Below are 23,342 nucleotides of genomic sequence, written 5' to 3'. Positions count from 1 at the left end.
GATTTATTTCGAAAGCCAACAGCAACTAATGCACTCTTGGACTTCTCTAGCTTCCATCCCTGGCACACCAAGGTGGGTGTACCCACGGGACAGTTTTTGCGCGTTCGACGCAACTGCACCCGTGATCATGATTTCTCAATCCAGGCCCGGGATCTCTCGGACCGGTTTCGTGAGAGGGGTTACCCGAGACATATTATCTCCAAGGCCTATCAGAGGGCGAAGAGCCAGGACCAGAAGTCACTTCTTTCCTCAAAGGGACGGTGTCAGGAGACACAGACAAGATTTATCACGGACTTTAACGATAGTTGGAAACAGGTGGGTGACATCTTATCAAAACATTGGCAGATCTTGAGAACAGATACACAGACAAGCGAGGTCACAAGTGACAGACCCCTTATGACGGCAAGACGAGCGCCAAACTTAAGAGATCTCCTTACCAGGAGTCATTTTACAAGACCAACAGTTAGATTGCATAGGGGGATTGTCCTCAGAGGATCATTTCCCTGTGGGGATTGCAATGTTTGTCCTCATATGATCCCGACTCGGAATATCTTTCTCCACCCTATACGTAATAGTAGACATCCTCTGAAGGCATACATCAATTGCAAATCTAGAGACGTTATATATGCTTTAATTTGTCCTTGTAGGTTAGTGTATGTCGGACAGACATCACAAGAATTGAAGAAACGAGTCCAAAAACACATCTCAACTATACATCTAGCGGCCTCTGACTCGAGGAAAGGTAAGGTCCTCACCCCGGTGGCCGAACATTTTCTAACCCACCATAGGGGTTCCTCAGGTGGCCTCACAGTAGTGGGTCTACAGAAACTGACACCGAATGAGAGAGGTGGGGACAAACGCAAACTTCTTCTACAAATTGAGTCTAGATGGATCTTCCATTTACAATCTGTAACCCCCTTAGGTTTAAATGAGGAGCTACTCTTCACAGGGTTTTTGGGAAATTAAATGTTTTTATCCCAGCTATCCATCCTTATTTTTGGATCCCTCTGTTCATATCCGGAGAAAGCTCATTATTATCATTGTTGTTATGTGACCGTTTTTTGCATTTTTTTTTTTTTTTTTTTTTCCATTTTCTTCATTTTTTTACAATTTTTTTTTTTTTTTTTTTTTTTTTCTTCTTTTTTACTTCATTTTATTTCTTTTCCAGATCTACCAGTGGATCCATTTTGTTGGTTCTTACCCATATCAGTGGTGGTTTGGATGCCTGCTCTTTTGCACATGTTCTGATTGGAATATGAATTTTTAGCTGTTCATATTTTATTATGACTTTAGACCATTACCCATATTTCTGGATCGCCTCATCTATACCCTTGAACAATTTATCAACATTATTGTCATCACGTGGTTCTTTACAGATCTATTATTGGATCTTTTTTGTTTGTTTTCACCCATATTAGTTGGGATTTGGATGTCTGCTCTCTGTACATGATCTGGTGGGAACATGGATTTCTTGCACCAAGTCCTTGGATCACCACCCAATAAAACGACCATGGCGCGTCCATGGTAAGGATCATGTGTGACGTTGTTTGGAAGAAGATTTGAGTACATCCGATTGTTAGATGGATAAAGGATCCTTTACTTCATCTTCTCATCTGGTCCTTTTGGAATCCTCAGTCCTTGACTCTATGGACTCGCACCAATGGACTTGGACATTCATCCAGTACACTTTTATTATTATTTATTTTCTGGTGTCGTTTGTATTATTACTTAGTTTGGTATATAAGAGGGAATGGGAGTTCTCTTTATTCTTTACATTTATTTTTATTTTTATTATTATTTTGTTTACATTTTCTTTTCATACATGTATGTATATCCTTTGGTATTTTTTATGTATATATTAGTATATAATTCTCCTGTTTTGGTTACATATGTGCCCCCTTTTCTTATAAATCATATATATATATAATTCCTTGTAGGTTTATATATATTAATTATATCTGCTATTTGTATTCGCAGGCCAGCTCTTTTTCATGCTTTTATGTTTCCATGTCCCTGTTTACTATGTGGGCTATATAGATATTGAGTACTCCCCTAGATATAATATGCACTTCTCTATATATAAGTTTACATGCGCTGCCATGATAATAGCTCTCATTTATTGGCCCCACACTCCATCGGGTCCACAATCTCCTCTTTCTAGACGCTTGTGCAGCGCGGCTCAGCACTCAGAACCGCGTCTGCGCATGCGTCATTTATCTCCATGGAGATTCCTTCTGTATCCTTCTGTTCTGCGGCTCATTACTTCCGGCCAGCGTGACTTCCGGTTCACGGTCTTCTCCCTAAGAAACGACACGGCTGACACACTTCCCGGTTAATTGGACTTTCTATTTAAATGTAAGTGAACAGTACAGCACCCACTTCCCCTGACGAAGCCGCTGCGGCGGCGATACGCGTGGGGCTTTTGTCTGACACCCTGCCTACCTTATTTTGCACTCTCGATACAGACTTGGGTTTCAGCCTGTTATTCTCCTCCGGGTTTCAGCTGAGTATGCTGGGCACTACATGGCCCCTTTCTTATAACCATGGGTTTTTTTTCCTTGTGTCATCCACTGGGCATTTTGCCATCACTTATTATGTAGGACGTGGTATGGACATTTATTCCACCATGCTCTCCGCATGCTCTGTTATTTATTAACCCATTGTGCTTCACATCCATGTTCTATAGTGGTGCGTTTAGTGCATACTCTGACATATTCATTTGTTAGGAGGTTTTTTGTTCTATTGACATCATGTTATATACATCAGGCTGACCTTTATATATGTTCTGTATAGTATGTCATCTGTAGGATATTTACATCAGGGTGTCATGTACACATTTGTACATTTTAATTGTTTTTATGTATTTTTGCTGTAGTGTCCAATAAAACATTTGTTTATATTTTCTCTATTTGGTTGGTTGTGCGTGCCTATTTCATGGTCCAATCTGTTTTCTTGGTTCTTGGATCTGTGTTGAGCCTCTTCAGGTACTTAAAATGAGTCATCCAAGATTGGAAAACTAAATCTGTTCTAAATGTTAATTAACATTATTGGAGCAAAACTGCAATGCCAAACACAACCTATGGTGGGGTGTATTTCTAAGGAAAAAAATCTGATTATTTTTCTGTTTATATCCTGGACATCCCCTTTTATGTAGACGTCATATATTCACAGTCATCTGTAGCTCCTCCAGATAGCAGTCCGCAATATAATTTCCATCACCTTAGTGGTCCCCAACCATGCAGGGTTTTCCCAATGTTACTGCAATATCGACCAGCCAAAACAAATATTACAATGGATCATGAACAATAGAATATATCTCTGCCAGTAGAAATTTAACGTGAAGCTCTTGGCCATCAGTTCTTTTTTCATCAGCCATATGTTGTTTATTATTATGGAGTCATGGTATCTGACTTGGGGACCATTATGCCCATTTATGATCTGCCATAAAGTAACAGCCTCTAACAATAGGGAACTTAAAGCCTAAATACATGACTTTTAAACAGGTGGCTTTTCCAAATAAGCTGTTCTATGTGTACGAGGAATTACACCTGTTGCGCACCGATCCTGTAACAGGTTGATTCCTCGCACACACTTTGCTCCCTTCTCTCCGGTCCACTGAACTCTGTAGTGCTCCTCGTCTTTACAGATAGCCCAGCGTGATCCCTTGCAGTCAACTGCCTGGGCCAATATAAGGCCTCCCAAGAAACACGCCTGTGTATCTAGGTATTAAGACTTTTAAGTGCCCTGGAGTGCTGTGTGCCTGCAGCCTCCAGGACCTCTGCTACGCGTTCGCAGTCTTCTGTTCCTCTGCAGTCTCTAGACCTTTGCTACCCATTCCCAATCTCCTGTGCTCCTGTGGCCTCCAGAATCTTTGCTACCGATCTTCGGTCTCCAGAACCACTCCTATTTGTTCCCAGTCTACTATTTGTCTGTGGTCTCCAGGACCTCTGCTACCTGTCTGCGGTTTACAAGCAGGGCTGCCACTAGGAATTTCGGGGCCCCATATTGGCAAAATTTTCGGGGCCCCCTTGAGACTCCGGCCAGGCTCCACCCCTTGAACTGTCCACAGTCAAAAGATTTTTAAAGCCGCCACCACGACAAGGTCAGGCCCTACTCTACTCTAACCTATTAAACATTTGTTAAAGTATCCAATACAATTTAGGTATATTTTTATTTATTTTTCAATTTTTAAAATGACCAATACCACATACAGGGGACAAATACCACCGCACCATGACCAGACCACATATTACCACCACATAGTGACCAAATAATAGCACATATAAGGAACAAATACCACCACACTATGGCCGGACAACATATTACCACCACATAGTGACTGAATACTACAATACTGATCAGTAATTAAAAAAAAAATACAATACTAATATCACCATAAGTGTCAGTATTCACAGGAGATCTGTACTTAGTATGCAGTGTCTGTGTACAGGTAATACAGTGATCACCGGTGACATTATACACTGGTGCTCTGTATATAGTGTATAATGTAAAGGTAGTTCAGTGATCACTGGTGACATTGTACACAGGACTATTGTATATAGTATACAGTGTATAGCATCAGTGTACAGGTAAGACACTGACTTACCATTGACGTCTCTAGGTGAAGTCCTTCATCTTTGTTTTTAATCTTCATCCAGCACAGACCGCTGTCACTTCATCCAGCCAGGGCTCGTCTCTGCAGGAAATAACAGTTATCTAGAGCACCGCTTGCAGAATACATTACTTATTTTTTTCCCAAATTCTAAACTACAACAGATGAAGAAAAAAGCGACAGTGTTGGTCTGCACAGTAACAGGACTGCCCCACCCCCAGTATCCTCAAAAATAAAATAAATACATTACTGCAGTAATAATATCCCTTAATTAGCCCCTATGGTAACAATATTCCCCATCCTGGCCCCCGTGTGTCTCATTCCTGGCTCCAGCCATATGTTCTCCTATCCTGCCCCCATGTGATGTCCCTTCCTGCCCCATATGATATCCCCATCCTGCCCATTATCCTGCCCCATCTGTCTCCATCCTGCCCCATATTCCTGCCCGATCTGTCTCCACTCTGCCCTTCATCTCCATTCTGCCCTGTGTCTCCATTCTGCCCTGTGTCTCCATTCTGCCCCCGTGTCTCCATTCTGCCCCATGTCTCCATTCTGCCCCATGTCTCCATCCTTCCCCTTTGTCTCCATTCTGCCCCCGTGTCTCCATTCTTCCCTCTTGTCTCCATTGTGCCCCATGTCTCCATCCTTCCCCTTTGTCTCCATTCTGCCCCGTATCTGCATTTTGCCCCCGTGCCTGCATTCTGCCCCTCGGGCCTGCATTCTGCCCCGTCTCCATACTTCCCGTGTCTCCATCTGCCCCAGTGTCTGCATTCTGCCCCGTGTCTCCATTCTGCCCTCGTGCCTGCATTCTGCCTCTTATCTCCATTCTGCCCTTTTGTCTCCATTCTGCCCCTGTATCTGCATTCTGCCCCCGTGCAGTAATAATATCCCTTAATTAGCCCCTATGGTAACAATATTCTCCATCCTGGCCCCCGTGTGTCTCATTCCTGGCTCCAGCCATATGTTCTCCTATCCTGCCCCATGTGATGTCCCATCCTGCCCCATATGATCTCCCCATCCTGCCCCATGATCCTGCCCCATCTGTCTCCATCCTGCATCATATTCCTGCCCGATCTGTCTCCATTCTGCCCTTCATCTCCATTCTGCATTCTGACCCCTTGTATCCATTCTGCCCCGTGTCTCCATCCTTCCCCTTTGTCTCCATTCTGCCGCCGTGCCTGCATTCTGCCCCCTTGTCACCATTCTGCCCCGTGCCTGCGTTCTGCCCCATGTCTCCAATTCTGCCCCTTTGTCTCCATTCTTCCCCGTATCTGCATTCTGCCCCCGTATCTGCATTCTGCCCCGTGTCTCCATCCTTCCCCTTTGTCTCCATTCTGCCCCCGTGTCTCCATTCTGCCCCAGTGTCTGCATTCTGCTCCCATGCCTGCATTCTGCCCCTCGTGTCTCCATTCTGCCCCTCGTGCCTGCATTCTGCCCATGTTTCTCCAATTCTGCCCCGTATCTGCATTCTGCCCCTTTTCTCCATTCTGCCCCCCGTGTCTCCAATTCTGCCCCATGTCTCTATTCTGCCCCTCATGCCTGCATTCTGCCCCTCATGCCTGCATTCTGCCCCTCGTGCCTGCATTCTGCTCCCGTACCTGCATTCTGCCCCTCATGTCTCCATTCGGCCCTCGTGCCTGCATTCTACCCCTCGTGTCTCCATTCGGCCCTCGTGCCTGCATTCTGCCCCTCGTGTCTCCAATTCTGCCCCGTATTTGCATTCTGCCCCTTGTCTCCATTCTGCCCAACATGTCTGCATTCTGCCCCTTGTGCCTGCATTCTGCCCCTCGTGCCTGCATTCTGCCCCTCGTGTCTCCATTCTACCCCTCGTGCTCGCATTCTGCCCCTCGTGTCTGCATTCTGCCCCTCGTGCCTGCATTCTGCCCCTTGTGCCTCCATTCTGCCCCTCGTGCCTGCATTCTGCCCCTCGTTTCTCCATTCTGCCCCTTGTGCCTGCATTCTGCCCCTCGTGCCTGCATTCTGCCCCATCTCCATCCTTCCCCTGTGTCTCCATTCTGCCCCAGTGCCTGCATTCTGCTCCCTTGTCTCCATTCTGCCCTCTTGTCTCCATTCTGCCCCCATGTCTCCATCCTTCCCCTTTGTCTGCATTCTGCCCCTCGTGTCTTCATTCTGCCCCTTGTGCCGGCATTCTGCCCCTCGTGTCTGCATTCTGCCCCATGTCTCCATTCTGCCCCTCGTGTCTCCATTCTTCCCCTCAAGCCTCCATTCTTCCCCTCGTGCTTCCATTCTGCCCCTCGTGTCTCCATTCTTCCCCTCGTGCCTCCATTCTTCCCCTCATGCCTCCATTCTGCCCCCGTGTCTCCATTCTGCCCCTCGTGCTTCCATTCTGCCCCTCATGTCTCCATTCTGCCCCAGTGTCTCCATTCTGCCCCAGTGTCTGCATTCTGCCCCTCGTGCCTCCATTCTGCCCCTCGTGTCTCCATTCTGCCCCTCATGCCTGCATTCTGCCCCTCGTGTCTCCATTCTGCCCCTCGTGTCTCCATTCTGCCCCTCGTGTCTCCATTCTGCCCCTCGTGCCTGCATTCTGCCCCTTGTGTCTGTATTCTGCCACCTTGTCTCCAATCCTGCCCCCGTCCTTGTGTCTCCATCCTGAAACATTACCGCTTTCAATTAAAATATTAAAAAAAATTAAAAAAAACTTTCTCCTTACCTAGCCACAACTCCTGCGGCGAAGAGAAGATCCCTCCCGGCATTTCAGCGCGCACTCGCCGGCCAATGACAATGACGTCATACGTCGGCGATGCGCGCTGATGTCAGCTGCCAGCCTCCGATTGGCTGGCAGATTTAACCATTGCAGTGCGGGCCTGTACGGGCCCGCAAGGCAAACTGAACCTGAACTGAACCTGCGTCTCGGACGCAGGTTCAGTTATCGAGAAGCCGCCTGCCGCTGGGGCTCGGGGCCGGGCCCGATGAACAGAACAGACGTGGCCGATGCGGGCCCCCCCTGCCACCGGGCCCCATACGCCAGTCAGGGCAGTAATGCCCTGATGGCGGCCCTGTTTACAAGACGTCGGCTACCTGTTTCTGGTTTCGTGTCCACCTGTGGTTTCCAGGACCTCTAATACCTGTTCTCAATCTCCCACCCACTTTTGGTCTCTAGGACCTCTGCTATCTTCTTGCCGTGTGGCCTGTGTGCCCAGTTGGACCTTGGATTTTGAGAATCCACCTCACTAGGTGAGACTAACAGCACTACTTCTGGCCATTATATGATTTGTATTCTGCATTTACATCACTTTCCCCTTTACAGGGTCTATCTCTAATTTCAAGTTGTCTCTGAGCTAGTGGATGGAAACTAGCTGCTATGATGTCTCACATACACTAGAAATACATAAAGAAAATAAATAAGAAATTATTTTCTCCTATCCCTCTGTAGCACAATATCATAATCAGCAGAAGTATAAGGAATATTAAACAGTAGTACTGAGAAGTGTATATGTGAACCCAGCATTAGGCTACAGTCACACATCCTTATGAGCGTTACCATTTGAGAGAAACAATTTTTTTTTCCTCAGATGTCAACATATTTTATATCTATCTTTTTCTCATCCTTTTTTTTTTTTCACTGAAGCAGGCAGACTGTCTTACTTTTTAATCCATTGACTCTTAACAATGTCGGATGGAACTTTGAAGTACAATATCTGTCTTCCGTGTGCCAACGAATTTATATGGATCCCCATAGAGTAGACTTTAAAGACTGAGTCTGATCCACAAAAAGGATGAGAATAGGACATGCACTGAACCTCCTGGAATGGAGACATGATTCTGTTTTTAATACAAATGTGTGTATGGATAATTAAGCTCTATGGGTCAGTGTGCTGTACGAGAAAAGAACAGACATCCCTGGTAGGCAAACCTCCCAACTTTTGAAAATGGCAAATTTTAGGCCATGCCTCTGACCACACCCATTCATAATTAGTCACACCCATATCCACGTCCCAACCACACCCATTTAGCACTGCTGATCACACTGTTTCATATACAATAATTCTAAACAAAAAAATATGGCCACTAGGGTTGAGCGACTTTCATTTTTTTAAGATCGAGTAGGGTTTTGGGAAAACCGATTTTGTCCAGAGTCGAGTCGAGTGCAGTCGGCCGATTATCGCTAAAAGTCGGGGATCGACCGAAACACGAAACCCAATGCAAGTCAATGGGGAAGCATAGTCGGCAGTGAGTGGAGGCCAGGAAAACACCTACAGTGCCCATTTTAATGCCAAAAACATCCATTCTTGTTTCTGAAGCTTGCCAATCTTAATTAACTGTATAATAATAGTTGGGCATAGGGAATTGGGGGAAAGTTGTGGGGGGAGTAGGGCTGGCTCAAGTTTTTCGTGGGCCCAGGAAATGCGGACTACGTCACGGCGGTGTTGAAGGGAAAGGTAAGTATTTGAACGTTGCAAGTGCTGTGATCCTGAGCAAGCAGGGGGGGGCCCACTCGTTCGCATTGGCACTGGCACAGGGCCCCTCAAAGTACGGCGGTGTGTTTGCATGGCGGGGGCGCCTCCCACCAGCAGCGACACTTTTGCGTACTCTGAGGGGCCCTGTGCCAGTGACGTCGCCAACGAGTATGCCCCCCCACCTGATGAAGGAACCTGCACTTTCATCTGCACCTTCCTCTTTGTCCCTGTGTAAGGTGGTATAACATGCGGGAAGGGGAACCTTACTTTCAGCAGGGTCAGATTCTGGCTGTGTAGAGTACAAGGGGAATGTAGTGGTCTAGGTCAATGTACCAGCAGACTCATTTAGCAGTGGCTGGGCAAGGGGCAGGATGAGGAGGAAACAGATATAGGGCCAAAGAATAAAGTAGGCTAAATGCAGTTCAAAATTGGTAACAGGACTAAACAGGCGGCATTGCTTTGTTCAGTGGAGTAGCAAACCCAAGAGCAGCAGACACTGTTTCAAGGGCCCAACCACACTAGTAGGCCAAATGCAGTTTAATATCTGATAGTATAGGGCGAAAGCCAGAATGTGGAAGCTCAGCTTTGTTCAGTTGAGGACAACACCAGGGAGGGGCAGACACCTTTAGTAGGCCGGAAAAGCCTATTGCATTTTTTAAAATGGTAATTTGGAGCAGAAGGTTGAAGCTCAGCTTTATTTATTTGAGGGCAACACCAGGCAGGGGCACACAGACAGACACCTTTAGTAGGCCGGAAAAGCCTATTGCATTTTTTAAAATGGTAATTTGGAGCAGAAGGTTGAAGCTCAGCTTTATTTAGTTGAGGACAACACCAGGCAGGGGAACACAGACAGACACCTTTAGTAGGCCGGAAAAGCCTATTGCATTTTTTAAAATGGTAATTTGGAGCAGAAGGTTGAAGCTCAGCTTTATTTAGTTGAGGACAACACCAGGCAGGGGCACACAGACAGACACCTTTAGTAGGCCGGAAAAGCCTATTGCATTTTTTAAAATGGTAATTTGGAGCAGAAGGTTGAAGCTCAGCTTTATTTAGTTGAGGGCAACACCAGGGAGGGGCAGAAGCCGTTAGTAGGCCCTAACCACCATTTTGTTTTTTAAAAACCACTTAATGAGAGCCGGAAGGTTGAAGCTCAGCTTTATTCAGTTGAGGACAACACCAGGCAGGGGCACACAGACAGACACCTTTAGTAGGCCGGAAAAGCCTATTGCATTTTTTAAAATGGTAATTTGGAGCAGAAGGTTGAAGCTCAGCTTTATTTAGTTGAGGGCAACACCAGGGAGGGGCAGAAGCCGTTAGTAGGCCCTAACCAAAGTTGAAGGCCAAATGCAGTTTAATTTCTGATACTATAGGCCGAAAGCCAGAAGGTGGAAGCTCCGATTTAGACAGTGGAGGACAATTTGAATTAGGGACTGCAGACAGACTTAGTAGGCTGTCCCCTGTGGACCATGCATCCAACACATTAACCCATTGCGCCGTAATGGACACGTAATCTTCCGTGGCCATGCCTACAGGTCCATGCGTCTGTTGTCAGGTGCACCTTTGTACTCACAGATTGCCAGAGTGCATGGACAATGCGGTCTTCTACATGCTGGTGGAGGGTTGGGATGGCTTTTCTCGCAAAAGAAGTGTCGACTGGTTAGCTTGTAGCGTGGTACAGCGTAGTCCATCATGGCCTTATTAATAGTAAATAAAATATATAACTAGGCTCTATGAACTTTTAAATAGGTTCCAGGGGTACACGGGCAGCATTGGTGTGGTCAGTGGAGGAGTATTGCAAGTAGGGGCTGCAGACAGGCTATCAAAGGCCTAAAATACCAAACAGTAGGCACTCATGGCAGTTTTACATCGGTTACATGGATACACAGGCAGGCACTCCAGGCAGCATTGTGGTCAGTGGAGGAGTATTGCAAGTAGGGGCCGCAGACAGGCTATCAAAGGCCTAAAATAACAAACAGTAGGCAGTCATGGCAGTTTTACATCGGTTACATGGATACACAGGCAGGCACTCCAGGCAGCATTGTGGTCAGTGGAGGAGTATTGCAAGTAGGGGCCGCAGACAGGCTATCAAAGGCCTAAAATAACAAACAGTAGGCAGTCATGGCAGTTTTACATCGGTTACATGGATACACAGGCAGGCACTCCAGGCAGCATTGTGGTCAGTGGAGGAGTATTGCAAGTAGGGGCCGCAGACAGGCTATCAAAGGCCTAAAATAACAAACAGTAGGCAGTCATGGCAGTTTTACATCGGTTACATGGATACACAGGCAGGCACTCCAGGCAGCATTGTGGTCAGTGGAGGAGTATTGCAAGTAGGGGCCGCAGACAGGCTATCAAAGGCCTAAAATAACAAACAATAGGCTCATTGCAGTTTTACAGCGGTTACATGGATACACAGGCAGCTAGGTGGTGAGTGGAGGAGTATTTAAAGTAAGGACCGCAGACAGGCTATCAAAGGCCTAACATAACAAACAATAGGCTCATGGCAGTTTTACAGCGGTTACATGGATAGACGGGCAGGCAGCTTGGTGGTGAGTGGAGGAGTATTTAAAGTAGGGACCGCAGACAGGCTATCAAAGGCCTAACATAACAAACAATAGGCTCATGGCAGTTTTACAGCGGTTACATGGATACACGGGCAGGCAGCTTGGTGGTGAGTGGAGGAGTATTTAAAGTAGGGACCGCAGACAGGCTTCAAAGGCCTAACATAAGAAAATGGGCTGGCTGTAGGCACTTTATAATTGGTTCCAGGGGTACACGGGCAGCAGTGGTCTGGCCAGTGGAGGACTAGTGGAAGGAGGGACCGCAGACAGGCTTCAAAGGCCTAACATAAAAAAATGGGCTGGCTGTAGGCACTTTATAATTGGTTCCAGGGGTACACGGGCAGCAGTGGTCTGGCCAGTGGAGGACTAGTGGAAGGAGGGACCGCAGACAGGCTTCAAAGGCCTAACATAAAAAAATGGGCTGGCTGTAGGCACTTTATAATTGGTTCCAGGGGTACACGGGCAGCAGTGGTCTGGCCAGTGGAGGACTAGTGGAAGGAGGGACCGCAGACAGGCTTCAAAGGCCTAACATAAAAAAATGGGCTGGCTGTAGGCACTTTATAATTGGTTCCAGGGGTACACAGGCAGCAGTGGTCTGGTCAGTGGAGGACTAGTGGAAGGAGGGACCGCAGACAGGCTTCAAAGGCCTAACATAAAAAAATGGGCTGGCTGTAGGCACTTTATAATTGGTTCCAGGGGTAAACGGGCAGCAGTGGTCTGGCCAGTGGAGGACTAGTGGAAGGAGGGACCGCAGACAGGCTTCAAAGGCCTAACATAAAAAAATGGGCTGGCTGTAGGCACTTTATAATTGGTTCCAGGGGTACACGGGCAGCAGTGGTCTGGTCAGTGGAGGACTAGTGGAAGGAGGGACCGCAGACAGGCTTCAAAGGCCTAAAATAACAAACAATAGGCTCATGGCAGTTTTACAGCGGTTACATGGATACACGGGCAGGCAGCTTGGTGGTGAGTGGAGGAGTATTTAAAGTAGGGACCGCAGACAGGCTATCAAAGGCCTAAAATAACAAACAATAGGCTCATGGCAGTTTTACAGCGGTTACATGGATACACGGGCAGCTTGGTGGTGAGTGGAGGAGTAGTGCAAGGAGTGTCTGTCCCAGTACTCCCAAAATATAAATAGATGTTAATGTCTCGCAAAACAACCAAAACAAAAAAAAAGGTGGCATACTTAGGTACAGGGGTGGGCTCATCTGCTGAGTTTCTGACATAGTAATTTGGCAGTAACTATTTAATGGTGCCAATATAGGACACAGACACAGACTACTTTAAGTTGCATCATAGATGTCTACAAATTTGTATTGTCAGTGCCAGACATTGAATGATGTCAGCGAATAGACTAAAGATTGGTGGAGCTGTGCGACATAATTTTGCATGTGGTAGAGCACATTTTGAGCTGGGGTAGGGGGGAACTCTCTAGAGGCCGGCGGGACCGCCCCAGGGCCCCTCATGTTACAACGGTGTGTCTGACGTTGGGTGCGCACCACCACCGCCAGAGACACTACATTGTACTATGAGGGACCCAGTAGCAATGCCGTCAACCAAAAGCGAGCACACCCACCTCTTCAGACAAACAGCAGTCTCACGGGTGCTTGCGCCAAGTCGCGATACCACGGCCCCGTGTGGGGAGTTTGGCCATTTAGGGAGGTGTAAACATGTCGTATGCTGTACAATCAGCTGCAGCAAATTAGACATTAGAAAAGTAATTCACAGGCAAGAGCCTTTCATAGGAAAGCTAGGTGTCGGCCGGGCAAGGTGGGGCAAAAGATTTCGAAATCCAGTTGTGGTTCATTTTAATGAATGTTAGATCGTCAACATTTTGGGTAGCCAGACGAGTCCTTTTTTCGGTTAATATTGAACCTGCAGCACTGAATACTCTTTCTGATAGGACACTTGCTGCCGGGCAAGCAAGCTCCTGCAATGCATATTCTGCCAATTCTGGCCAGGTGTCTAATTTGGAGGCCCAGTAATCAAATGGGAATGACGGTTGAGGGAGAACATCGATAAGGGATGAAAAATAGTTAGTAACCATACTGGACAAATGTTGTCTCCTGTCACTTTCAATTGATGCAGCAGTACCTGTCCTGTCTGCGGTCATAGCAAAATCACTCCACAACCTGGTCAGAAAACCCCTCTGTCCAACGCCACTTCTGATGTGTGCACCCCTAACACTCCTAGTCTGCTGCCCCCTGGAGCTCGTGTGAGAACGATCACGTGCGCTGTGTGCTGGGAATGCCTGAAGCAAACGGTCAACAAGAGTTGATTGTTTGGTTGCTAATATTAGTTCCAAGTTCTCATGTGGCATAATATTTTGCAATTTGCCTTTATAGCGTGGATCAAGGAGGCAGGCCAACCAGTAATCGTCATCGTTCATCATTTTCGTAATGCGTGTGTCCCTTTTTAGGATACGTAAGGCATAATCCGCCATGTGGGCCAAAGTTCCAGTTGTCAAATCTCCGGTTGTGATTGGTTGAGGGGCAGTTGCAGGCAAATCTACGTCACTTGTGTCCCTCAAAAAACCAGAACCCGGCCGTGACACGCAACCAATTTCCTGTGCCCCCGGGAAAGGTTCGGCATTAAAAATATACTCATCCCCATCATCCTCCTCGTCCTCCACCTCCTCTTCGCCCGCTACCTCGTCCTGTACACTGCCCTGACCAGACAATGGCTGACTGTCATCAAGGCTTTCCTCTTCCTCTGGTGCAGACGCCTGCTCCTTTATGTGCGTCAAACTTTGCATCAGCAGACGCATTAGGGGGATGCTCATGCTTATTACGGCGTTGTCTGCACTAACCAGCCGTGTGCATTCCTCAAAACACTGAAGGACTTGACACATGTCTTGTATCTTAGACCACTGCACACCTGACAACTCCATGTCTGCCATCCTACTGCCTGCCCGTGTATCCTCCCACAAATAAATAACAGCACGCCTCTGTTCGCACAGTCTCTGAAGCATGTGCAGTGTTGAGTTCCACCTTGTTGCAACGTCTATGATTAGGCGATGCTGGGGAAGGTTCAAAGACCGCTGATAGGTCTGCATACGGCTGGCGTGTACAGGCGAACGTCGGATATGTGAGCAAAGTGCACGCACTTTGAGGAGCAGGTCGGAGAACCCAGGATAAGTTTTCAATAAGCACTGCACCACCAGGTTTAAGGTGTGAGCCAGGCAAGGAATGTGTTTCAGTTGGGAAAGGGAGATGGCAGCCATGAAATTCCTTCCGTTATCACTCACTACCTTGCCTGCCTCAAGATCTACTGTGCCCAGCCACGACTGCGTTTCTTGTTGCAAGAACTCGGACAGAACTTCCGCGGTGTGTCTGTTGTCGCCCAAGCACTTCATAGCCAATACAGCCTGCTGACGCTTGGCAGTAGCTGGCCCATAATGGGACAACTGGTGTGCAACAGTGTCATCTGCCGATGGAGTGGTTGGCAGACTGCGTTCTGTGGAAGAGCTGTAGCTTCTGCAGGAGGACGAGGAGGAGGAGGAGGAGGGGGTGCGAACGCCTACAGCCAACTGTTTCCTAGACCGTGGGCTAGGCACAACTGTCCCTAAATTGATGTCGCCTGTGGACCCTGCATCCACCACATTCACCCAGTGTGCCGTGATGGACACATAACGTCCCTGGCCATGCCTACTGGTCCATGCATCTGTAGTCAGGTGCACCTTTGTACTCACAGATTGCCTGAGTGCATGGACGATGCGCTGTTTAACATGCTGGTGCAGGGCTGGGATGGCTTTTCTGGAAAAAAAGTGTCGACTGGGTAGCTCGTATCGTGGTTCAGCGTACTCCATCAGGGCTTTGAAAGCTTCGCTTTCAACTAACCGGTAGGGCATCATCTCTAACGAGATTAGTCTAGCTATGTGGGCGTTAAAACACTGTGTACGCGGATGCGAGGATAAGTACTTCCTTTTTCTAACCAGAGTCTCATGTAGGGTGAGCTGGACTGGAGAGCTGGAGATCGTGGAACTTTCGGGTGTGCCGGTGTACATGGCAGACTGAGAGACGGTTGGAGACGGTATTGTTTCCGCCGGTGCCCTAGATGCAATATTTCCTCCTACAAAACTGGTGATTCCCTGACCCTGACTGCTTTTGGCTGGCAAAGAAACCTGCACAGATACTGCCGGTGGTGCGGAAAATGGTGGCCTTACAGTGACGGAAGGGATGTTGCGTTGCTGACTAGCTTCATTGGCCGAGGGTGCTACAACCTTGAGGGACGTTTGGTAGTTAGTCCAGGCTTGAAAATGCATGGTGGTTAAGTGTCTATGCATGCAACTAGTATTTAGACTTTTCAGATTCTGACCTCTGCTTAAGCTAGTTGAACATTTTTGACAGATGACTTTGCGCTGATCAGTTGGATGTTGTTTAAAAAAATGCCAGACTGCACTCTTCCTAGACTCGGATCCCTTTTCAGGGATTGCAGACTGAGCTTTAACCGGAAGGCAACGCTGTGCTCCAACAGGTTTTGGCTTTGACACGCGTTTTGGGCCAGATACGGGCCCGGCAGATGGAACCTGTTGCGATGTTGATGCCTGCTGCGGCCCCTCCTCCACCTCCGCTTCTGAACTACTGCCGCCTGCACCCTGTTCCCCCAATGGCTGCCAATCGGGGTCAATAACTGGGTCATCTATTACCTCCTCTTCGAGCTCGTGTGCAACTTCGTCTGTGTCACTGTGTCGGTCGGTGGTATAGCGTTCGTGGCGGGGCAACATAGTCTCATCAGGGTCTGATTGTGGATCTGTACCCTGAGAGGGCAATGTGGTGGTCTGAGTCAAAGGAGCAGCATAGTACTCTGGCTGTGGCTGTGCATCAGTGCACTCCATGTCAGAATATACTTGTAATGGGCATGGCCTGTTAAATGTTTCACTTTCTAAGCCAGGGACGGTATGTGTAAAGAGCTCCATGGAGTGACCCGTTGTGTCGCCTGCTGCATCCTTCTCTCTTGTTGTAGTTTTTGCTGAGGAGGACAAGGAAGCGACTTGTCCCTGACCGTGAACATCCACAAGCGACGCGCTGCTTTTACATTTACCAGTTTCGGAAGAGGAGGCAAAAGAGCTAGAGGCTGAGTCTGCAATGTAAGCCAAAACTTGCTGTTGCTGCTCCGCCTTTAAAAGCGGTTTTCCTACTCCCAGAAAAGAGAGCGTTCGAGGCCTTGTGTAGCCTGACGACGAAACTGGCTCCACAGCTCCAGACTTAGGTGGAATATTTTTATCCCCACGACCACCTGATGCTCCACTACCACTACCATCATTACCAGCTGACAATGAACGCCCACGACGACCTCTTGCACCAGACTTCCTCATTGTTTTAAAATCTTAACCAAAGTAACTTTATTTGTTGCTGTCAAACAACTTACACGGTGAGCTATAACTTCAGTATGATTTCAATATCCCTTAACAGGTTGGTGAGACCACAAGGAAAATCAGGCACAATGTTACACACTCTGTTTTCTGTGGCACAAAATCACAGAGATGACACACACGCAGGACTGTCACTCAAGCACTAATGTCAATATTAATCTCCCACCTAATTTATTTATTTTTTTTCCTCAGGGAGACTTTAGAAACCAAATAATATAAAAAAAAAAAAAAAAAAAAAGGCTTTCTATGGCCCACAATTAGAGAGAGAGAGGTGGCACACCCAGGAGTCAAGACTGGCGCACAAGCTGAAAGGGCAATATTACTCTCCCACTGTTTTTTTATGTTTTTTTTTTATTTCAGGGAGACTTTAGAAACCAAATAATATTAAAAAAACCCAAAAAAAAAATAGCCTTTCTATGGCCCACTGAATGAGAGAGAGAGGTGGCACACCCAGGAGTCAAGACTGGCACACAAGCTGAAAGGGCAATATTACTCTCCCACTGTTTTTTTTTTTTTTTTTTTTTTTTTTCAGGGAGACTTTAGAAACCAAATAATATTAAAAAAACCAAAAAAAAAAAATGCTTTCTATGGCCCACTGAATGAGAGAGAGGTGGCACACCCAGGAGTCAAGACTGGCACACAAGCTGAAAGGGCAATATTACTCTCCCACTGTTTTTTTATGTATTTTTTGTTTTTTAAGGGAGACTTTAGAAACCCAATAATATTTTTTTAAAAAAATAAATAGGCTTTCTATGGCCCACTGAATGAGAGAGAGGTGGCACACCCAGGAGTCAAGACTGGCACACAAGCTGAAAGGGCAATATTACTCTCCCACTGTTTTTTTATGTTTTTTTTTTTTTTTTCAGGGAGACTTTAGAAACCAAATAATATTAAAAAAACCAAAAAAAAAAATAGCCTTTCTATGGCCCACTGAATGAGAGGGAGAGAGGTGGCACACCCAGGAGTCAAGACTGGCACACAAGCTGAAAGGGCAAAATTACTCTCCCACTGTTTTTTTATGTATTTTTTTTTTTTTTCAGGGAGACTTTAGAAACCAAATAATAAGAAAAAAAATAAATAAATAAATAGGCTTTCTATAGCCCACTGAATGAGAGATAGCACACACAGCAGTGGCACACAAGCCCTGACTGAGGCCAATATTTTTCTCCCACTGATTGATGTAGTGTTTTTGTGTTGAGGTAGATTTTAGAACACAAATCAAGGAAAAAAAAAAAAATGCTTTCTATGGCCCACTGAATGAGAGAGAGGTGGCACACCCAGGAGTCAAGACTGGCACACAAGCTGAAAGGGCAATATTACTCTCCCACTGTTTTTTTATGTATTTTTTGTTTTTTAAGGGAGACTTTAGAAACCCAATAATATTTAAAAAAAAAAATAAATAGGCTTTCTATGGCCCACTGAATGAGAGGGAGAGAGGTGGCACACCCAGGAGTCAAGACTGGCACACAAGCTGAAAGGGCAATATTACTCTCCCACTGTTTTTTTATGTATTTTTTGTTTTTTAAGGGAGACTTTAGAAACCCAATAATATTTTTTAAAAAAAATAAATAGGCTTTCTATGGCCCACTGAATGAGAGGGAGAGAGGTGGCACACCCAGGAGTCAAGACTGGCACACAAGCTGAAAGGGCAATATTACTCTCCCACTGTTTTTTTATGTTTTTTTTTTTTTTTTCAGGGAGACTTTAGAAACCAAATAATATTAAAAAAAACAAAAAAAAAATAGCCTTTCTATGGCCCACTGAATGAGAGAGAGAGGTGGCACACTGTTGTGAATTCGGTTTGTGGGCTCCCCCGGTGGTCTGTTATGGTAGTGTCTCTTATGTGCCTTCCTCCATCTCTGATTACCTGTCGCCACCCTCTTGGGGAGTTTCCTATTTAAGGCTGCTTGGCTGTTAGTCACATGCCGGCCAACAATGTGCTAGTAGCATTCTGTTGCATTCACCTGCCTCAAGTCCCAGTTCAGCTAAGTTGAATTTTGTTTCTTGTTTTGCTATTTTTGTCCAGCTATCTGCAATGTGACTCTTCAGTGCTGGAAGCTCTTGTGGACAGAAAATTACTACTCCAGTGGCATGAGTTGTCACTGGAGTTTAAAGTAATTTCTGGATGGTGTTTTTGAATAGTGATTTTTAGGTCGACCGTGAAGTAACTCTTTCCTGTCCTTCTGCTATCTAGTAAGCGGACCTCACTGTGCTAAATCTGCTGTTCATCCTACGTATGTCATTTCCTCTGAACTCACCGTCAATATCTGTGGGGGCCTACTATCATCTTTTGGGGTTCCTCACTGGAGGTAAGGCAGGCCTGTATGTTCCTCTTATAGGGGTAGTTAGATCTCCGGCTGGCGCGTGGTGTCTAGGGCATCGTAGGTACATCCCCCGGCTACTGTAAGTGTTGGGTCAGGTTCAGGTCACGGTCGACCTTAGTTTCCATCACCCGAGAGCTAGTCCGTTTTGTATTTTTTTTCCCATGGTCATTGGGGTAACCATAACAGTTTGGCCGGCCGGTAAAAAATCTATGTGTTAAAATATGCACTAAAGTAGGAAGGAGAAGAAAAGGTTTTTTTTTTTTTTTCTGTGTTTGAAAGTGCACCTTAGTTTGATCATTTGTATTCCTTGCTTAAACTGCAGTCTTCAGCCTTTTTTTTTTTTTTCTCCTCTCCTCTTAACCTCTGAATGCTTGGGTTACACCCATTTGAAACATGGATCCACAGAGTTTAGTTGCGGGTTTGAATAACCTTGCGACAAAAGTACAGAACCTACAAGATTTTGTTATACGTGCTCCAATGTCTGAACCTAAGATTCCTCTGCCTGAATACTTTACCGGAGACAGATCCCGGTTTTTGAGTTTCAGAGAAAATTGCAAATTGTTTTTGTCTCTGAGATCTCACTCTGCTGGTGATCAGACTCAACAAGTTAAAATTGTTATCTCTCTACTGCGCGGCGACCCACAAAGTTGGGCATTTGCATTATCGCCAGGGGATCCTGCGTTGTTAAATGTAGATGCGTTTTTTCAGGCTTTGGGGTTGCTTTATGAAGAACCTAATTTGGAGATTTTGGCTGAGAAAGCCTTGATAGCTCTTTCCCAAGGGCAAGATGAAGCTGAGATATACTGCCAGAAATTCCGTAAATGGTCGGTGCTTACTAAATGGAATGAGTGCGCTTTAGCAGCTAATTTCAGAGAAGGTCTCTCTGATGCCGTGAAGGATGTCATGGTGGGGTTCCCTGTGCCTACAGGTCTGAATGATGCCATGAAATTGGCTATCCAGATTGATCGGCGTTTGCGGGAGCGCAAATCTGTGCACCATATGGCGGGGTCTTCTGAGGAAGAATCTGTGCACCATATGGTGGTATCTTCTGAGCAAAAACCTGTGCACCATATGGCGGTGTCTTCTGAGCAAAGACCTGTGCACCATTTGGCGGTGACCTCTGAAAAGGCATTGGAGCATATGCAATGCGATCGTGTTTTGTCTAGAGGCGAACGTCAAAATTACAGGCGCAAAAATGGATTGTGCTTCTACTGTGGAGATCCAGCTCATGTTATATCAGCATGCTCTAAACGTATAAATAAGGTTGATAAAAAGGTTGATAAATCTTTTTCTACAGGTACCTTGCAGTCAAAATTTCTTTTGTCCGTGACATTGATTTGTACCTTATCATCTGTGACTGTGAATGCTTATGTGGATTCTGGCGCCGCTCTGAGTCTCATGGATTGGTCCTTTGCCAAGCGTTGTGGGTTTGATTTGGAGCCGTTGGAAGTTTCTATTCCCCTGAAGGGTATTGATTCTACACCTTTGGCTAGCAATAAACCACAATATTGGACACAAGTGACTATGCGTCTTACCCCAGACCATCAGGAGATTATTCGTTTCCTTGTATTATATAACCTACATGATGTCTTAGTGCTTGGATTACCATGGTTACAGATTCATAATCCCGTCTTGGACTGGAAATCTATGTCTGTGTTGAGCTGGGGATGTCGGGGTATTCATGGGGATGCACCTTTGGTTCCTATTTCTTCATCTACTCCCTCTGAGATCCCAGCATTTCTGTCAGATTTTTATGATGTCTTTCAAGAGCCTAAAGTTGATTCTCTCCCTCCCCACAGAGAGTGTGACTGCGCTATTGAATTGATCCCCGGTAGTAAGTTTCCTAAGGGTCGCTTGTTTAATTTGTCTGTACCTGAACATACTGCTATGCGGGAGTATATCAGAGAATCCTTGGAAAAGGGTCATATTCGCCCCTCGTTGTCTCCACTAGGGGCAGGATTTTTCTTTGTAGGTAAAAAGGATGGTTCATTGAGACCTTGTATCGACTATCGACTTTTGAATAAGATTACAGTTAAATACCAGTACCCGTTACCTTTACTGACTGATCTGTTTGCTCGTATAAAGGGGGCTAAGTGGTTCACTAAGATCGATCTACGTGGTGCGTATAATTTGGTGCGGATTAAGCAGGGGGATGAGTGGAAGACCGCATTTAATACGCCTGAAGGCCATTTTGAGTATTTGGTAATGCCTTTCGGTCTCGCAAATGCTCCTTCCGTTTTTCAGTCCTTTATGCACGATATTTTCCGTGAATATCTGGATAAGTTTATGATTGTGTATTTGGATGATATTCTTGTTTTTTCGGAGGACTGGGAATCTCACGTTCAACAGGTCAGGAGAGTTTTTCAGGTTTTGCGAGCTAATTCTCTTTTTGTAAAGGGCTCAAAGTGTAGTTTTGGAGTTCAGAGAATTTCCTTTTTGGGATATATTTTTTCCCCTTCATCTATGGAGATGGACCCTGTCAAGGTCCAGGCTATTTGTGATTGGATGCAACCTACTTCTTTGAAGAGTCTGCAAAAGTTCTTGGGTTTTGCTAATTTCTATCACCGATTTATAGCGGGTTTTTCTGCCATTGCTAAACCTTTGACTGATTTGACCAAAAAGGGTGCTGATGTTGCTAATTGGTCCTCTGCGGCTGTGGAGGCCTTTCAAGAGCTTAAGCGCCGCTTTTCTTCCGCTCCTGTGTTGCGCCAACCTGATGTGTTACTTCCGTTCCAGGTTGAGGTGGATGCTTCGGAGATCGGAGCAGGTGCAGTTTTGTCGCAGAAAGATCCTGACTGCTCAGTAATGAGACCATGTGCATTTTTCTCCCGAAAGTTTTCGCCCGCTGAGCGAAATTATGATGTGGGAAATCGGGAACTTCTGGCCATGAAGTGGGCGTTTGAGGAGTGGCGTCATTGGCTTGAGGGTGCTAGACACCAGGTGGTGGTCCTCACTGACCACAAGAATCTAATTTATCTTGAGTCGGCCAGGCGTCTGAATCCTAGACAGGCGCGCTGGTCGTTGTTTTTCTCCCGATTTAACTTTGTGGTGTCATATCTGCCTGGGTCCAAGAATGTGAAGGCGGATGCCCTCTCTAGGAGTTTTGAGCCTGACTCGCCTGGTGATTCCGAACCTACCGGCATCCTGAAGGATGGGGTGATATTGTCAGCTGTCTCCCCAGACCTGCGGCGTTCTTTGCAGGAGTTTCAGGTGGATAGGCCTGATCGCTGTCCGCCTGGTAGACTGTTTGTCCCTGATGATTGGACCAGTAGAGTTATCTCGGAGGTTCATTCTTCCGCGTTGACAGGTCATCCTGGAATTTTTGGCACCAGGGATTTGGTGTCTAGGTCCTTCTGGTGGCCTTCTTTGTCTCGAGATGTGCGCATGTTTGTGCAGTCTTGTGATGTTTGTGCTCGGGCCAAGCCCTGCTGTTCTAGGGCCAGTGGGTTGTTGTTGCCCTTGCCTATTCCTAAGAGGCCTTGGACGCACATCTCTATGGACTTTATTTCTGACCTTCCGGTTTCTCGTAGGATGTCTGTCATCTGGGTGATTTGTGACCGTTTTTCCAAGATGGTTCATTTGGTACCTTTACCCAAATTGCCCTCCTCCTCTGAGTTGGTTCCTCTATTTTTTCAGAATGTGGTGCGTTTGCATGGTATTCCTGAGAATATAGTGTCTGACAGGGGTACTCAGTTTGTGTCTAGATTTTGGCGGACGTTCTGTGCCAGGATGGGTATCGATTTGTCTTTTTCGTCTGCATTCCATCCTCAGACTAATGGCCAGACTGAGCGTACTAATCAGACCTTGGAGACTTACTTGAGGTGTTTTGTGTCCGCTGATCAGGATGATTGGCTTGACTTTTTGCCATTGGCAGAGTTTGCCCTTAACAATCGGGCTAGTTCTGCCACTTTGGTTTCTCCATTTTTTTGTAATTCAGGGTTTCACCCTCGGTTTTCGTCCGGTCAATTGGAGTCTTCGGATTGTCCTGGAGTGGATGCTGTGGTTGATAGGATGCATCAGATTTGGGGACAGGTTGTGGACAATCTGAAGTTG

General features: G+C 46.3%; 1 protein-coding gene across 1 annotated transcript; it reads left to right on the top strand.

Moving 5' to 3' along the window:
• LOC143809065 (uncharacterized) lies at positions 1 to 2,016 on the top strand. Its single transcript, XM_077292226.1, has 4 exons — positions 1 to 72; positions 145 to 315; positions 648 to 742; positions 1,169 to 2,016. Exons 1-4 carry the CDS (start codon positions 29 to 31, stop codon positions 1,246 to 1,248), a joined length of 390 nt encoding a protein of 129 aa, XP_077148341.1. The 5' UTR covers positions 1 to 28; the 3' UTR covers positions 1,249 to 2,016.
• The last annotated feature ends 21,326 nt before the right edge of the window (positions 2,017 to 23,342 follow it).

The sequence above is a fragment of the Ranitomeya variabilis genome, chromosome 2 (assembly GCF_051348905.1).
Source record: "Ranitomeya variabilis isolate aRanVar5 chromosome 2, aRanVar5.hap1, whole genome shotgun sequence".
NCBI lineage: Eukaryota > Metazoa > Chordata > Amphibia > Anura > Dendrobatidae > Ranitomeya > Ranitomeya variabilis.
The sequence above is the reverse complement of the archived record's forward strand: the minus strand, read 5'-3'. Positions and strand labels throughout refer to the sequence as shown.